This window comes from Echinops telfairi, unplaced genomic scaffold (assembly GCF_000313985.2).
Source record: "Echinops telfairi isolate 266 unplaced genomic scaffold, ASM31398v2 ScPeMD7_7466;HRSCAF=8504, whole genome shotgun sequence".
NCBI classification, from domain to species: domain Eukaryota; kingdom Metazoa; phylum Chordata; class Mammalia; order Afrosoricida; family Tenrecidae; genus Echinops; species Echinops telfairi.
Genome location: NW_022111366.1, coordinates 354,886 through 358,167, shown reverse-complemented (window position 1 = coordinate 358,167; position 3,282 = coordinate 354,886). Strand labels below are relative to the sequence as shown.

Below are 3,282 nucleotides of genomic sequence, written 5' to 3'. Positions count from 1 at the left end.
AGCCCCAATAAAATGATTAAATTTTTTAAAAAGACACTTTTTTTCTTAGTGTTAACTTTTAGTCTGAAATGGAAACTACAGCAATTTTTAAAAGGTCCAACAGACAAAGCTGGGCATGATACCACAATAAAAACCAAGATATTTCTACCAAAGAAAAGGGACTCTACGAGCAGGGCCATCAACAACAGCTGACAGCAACAACATGCCCAGTGCCGGGTGCTGCTCTGCACGTGGCCCTTATACCTGGCCTCTAAGGTCGGCGCTGGGATTGGCATTCCCAATTTTTAAAACTAGGCAATCGAGGCCCCAAGAGCTCTGTTGGCAAAATAATCCCCAACTGAATCTAGGGTGCCCACGCTGTGCCTGTGACAACTCCGCTGGCTGGGCTGGGACCCCTCACCTGAGCAGAATGGCGGCTCCCTGGGCACCCACAGCGACATCCACCAAATCATCCCCATCCAGATCTAGGCGGCCGTCCACACTTCGGCCGAAGTAGCTGAGGGCCCGCGGCATGGACATAGCAGCAATTCTCTGAGAGGGAGAGCGGGGAGACTGAGGCAGGAACTCCCACAGCCAGTGCCCAGGCCTCCCACCCGACCCTCTCCAGCCTCTCCTCAGCCAGGGGAATAAGGGAGAGGTGCCTGACGTAGGGCCTCTAGCTCAGCAGCCTGTATCCTACCCCACCACCACACCTTACTGCCCACTGAAGAAAGCCGAGGGGACTTGTGATAAGCAAAGAGCACCCTTCGTCTCCCCTTCCAACCGCCCCACTGTGCCCCTGCCTCATCTGGGCCCTCCTGACCTGCGCAGGGCGGGGCCTGACGCCACGCTGGGTCCCATGGTAGAGGTACAGGGCACCCTGGTGGCCATCCTCCAGGGGTGCCCCCACAGCCACGTCTGCAAAGCCATCTTGGTTCAGGTCAGGAAGGGCCCCCATGGCAAAGCCAAACCTGGCGTCCTGCGGGGGTTCTGGCTGAAGTGTTCCCTGGAGCAGCAGCAGGGGCTGCTGCTGGAGGAGATGGGGAGACGGAGACGGTGATCAGACAGCCCTCCGGTGTCCCCACCTTTCTCCCTGGCCCCTCCCACAAGTCCTTGAGGTATCCTAGAACATCTCACCTGGCCCACCAGATACACATAAACACGTCCTGTCTCTTTGTTCAGGGGTCCCAGGAACATGGGGGCAGCAACCAGGAAGACGTCAGTGGCTCCATCCCCATCTGTATCTAATGGGCAGAGCTCACTGCCGAAGTAGGAGCCAATCTGGAAAGGGGCGGGGATGGGGAGCCCAGAGGGAAGGGAAGGTGGCTGGGGACACGTGGACTTGAGAGGAAGCCCTCCCCAGCCGGCCACCTGGTCCTCCGCCCACTGCTGGCAGGCTCTGCCCACCAGGCCCTGTCTTCCCAGACTTCACAGGGCCCTCTTGGGCCCCTTCACTCTCTTCTCCCACCACCTGGGGGGTCTCTCAGGGGTCCAAGAGCCCTACCTGCTCCCCCTGGAGGCTCTGGGCAACCCTCACAGCCCCGTCTTTCTGAAGCTGGAAAGCGATGACCTTGCCCCGGTGTTTAAACCGAGGCGCTCCCGAGATGAACAGGCGGCGTCCTCCTCGCAAAAGCACAGAGGAAACCGAGTAGCCTAGATGTGGGCAAGGCATTGGGGCGAGTGGGAAAGAAGCTGGAGCCAGACCTGGGTCTGTGTGGTGGGGAGGGGGGGGCTCCCTGAAGGCACTGGAGGACGTCCCAGCAGGGAAAGCAGCAGAGCTCAGCGAGAAGGAGCAGCTCTGAGCCGCCCTGAGGAAGGCCCTCGCCCACCACCAAGGAGTCTGCAGCTCTTGGCTCCTCACCCAGGTAGGCCGCGTGGTTCTGCAGTGCAGGGGGGAATTCGTCCTCCAGGGCCGTCCGTGGGGGGAAAAGGCGATGACCCTCCTCAAGCCAGAGCACGGAGCCTCCCCAGTCGTAGGCCCCCACCATCCCAAAGAGAATCCCGTCCTGTGGGGCAGAACCAGTGGGGGTAGAAGAGAAACAGGGACACGGAAGGGATGCTGGGCCAGTTGGAAAGGCCAGGAGGCGCTTACAGGAGAAATCGGGAAGGGGCCTAGGGTTGAGGTGGTCGGGTTCAAAGGCTGGAAGGAGTCGAGGGGCCGAGGTTAGGAAGGGTCATGGAGGGGGTCACAGCCTGCCCCACCTTTAGCCGATGCGTGGAGAAACCGATCTGAGACATTTCTAGGCCGAAGGAGCTTTCGTTCCCTTCATGGGACCCTTGGGCATAAGAACACATCACAGCAACGTGAAGGGAAACATTCTCCCTTCGATCCACTGAATTCACTCCAGAACGCACCCCCGCCCGCCCTGTCCGCTGCTTGTTCAGCGCCGGACCTTCAAGGCCAAAAATCCGGTCTCCTAATGCATCCACAATGTCCGTCAGAGCAGCCTCATCGGTGACATTGAAGAAGAATCGTTCGTCTGGATCGCTGGCAATAGTTCGGATCTCCCGCAGGAAAGAGCTGGGGTCTCGCTGCCGGCGGAGGTAGTGACCAAGGACCTGGGGTCGGGGCAGAGATGAAGTCTGTTAGCGGCACAGGACGAAGTGTCCAAGCCGGTAGGGCACCAACTACTAGCTGCCATCGAGGCAATTCTGCTGCGTCGCAACTCCATAGGACTGAGTAGAACTGCTCTCTGGAGTTTCCAAGGCTCTGACTCTTTACAGGAACAGAAAGCCTCATCTCCCTCCTGTGGAGCAACTGCTAACCTTGGCAGTCAACAGGGCAGCGTGGGACCCACTCTACCACCAGGGCTCCTCTAACACCTCCTCGTGGTGGCCGTAAAGGGAAGGCAATAAAGAGGATGGAAATCTGGGTCGTTATCAATGCCCCTGTTTCCTTGAGTTCCCATTCCTCAATGTCTCCCCTCCCTCTCCCCCGATCCAAGTGGCTTCTCACCGCAATCCCATAGCGGGTCACTTTGCCAGCCTCACAGGCTCTCAGGGCTGCGGGCAGCTCCTCCCCATCATGTGATTCTCCATCGGTGACCACCACCAGTAGCCTGGCTGCCTCTGGTCGGCCCCCTCGGGATGGACTGAACCCCTCTGTGCTAAGAAGAGGGAGAAGGGAGTGAGGTGTGGGAAGATGTGTACACACAGTCAGCAGGTCACTGAGGTCAGGCACCTTGCCTTTTTGTCTCCCCTCCTGACATGGGCTCACATGGCCACTGGCACCCAGTGAAAACTCAAACATCATAAAATACAGCGAGCGGCATGTTATCAATGCACATAAGTATAAAATCCAGC

The 3,282-nt window shown here is 58.3% G+C and overlaps 1 protein-coding gene across 1 annotated transcript in view; it reads right to left on the bottom strand.

Moving 5' to 3' along the window:
• Nucleotides 1–3,282, bottom strand: part of ITGA10 (integrin subunit alpha 10) — a 16,722-nt gene that overhangs the window by 7,895 nt on the left and 5,545 nt on the right. Inside the window, exons 8-15 of the mRNA XM_045283709.1 lie at nt 2,936–3,086; nt 2,373–2,538; nt 2,182–2,255; nt 1,841–1,985; nt 1,484–1,632; nt 1,117–1,260; nt 803–1,009; nt 401–531 (exon numbers count right to left, since the gene is read on the bottom strand). Of these exons, the coding sequence (XP_045139644.1) occupies nt 401–531; nt 803–1,009; nt 1,117–1,260; nt 1,484–1,632; nt 1,841–1,985; nt 2,182–2,255; nt 2,373–2,538; nt 2,936–3,086 (1,167 nt within the window). The remainder of the gene's footprint in view (nt 1–400; nt 532–802; nt 1,010–1,116; nt 1,261–1,483; nt 1,633–1,840; nt 1,986–2,181; nt 2,256–2,372; nt 2,539–2,935; nt 3,087–3,282) is intronic.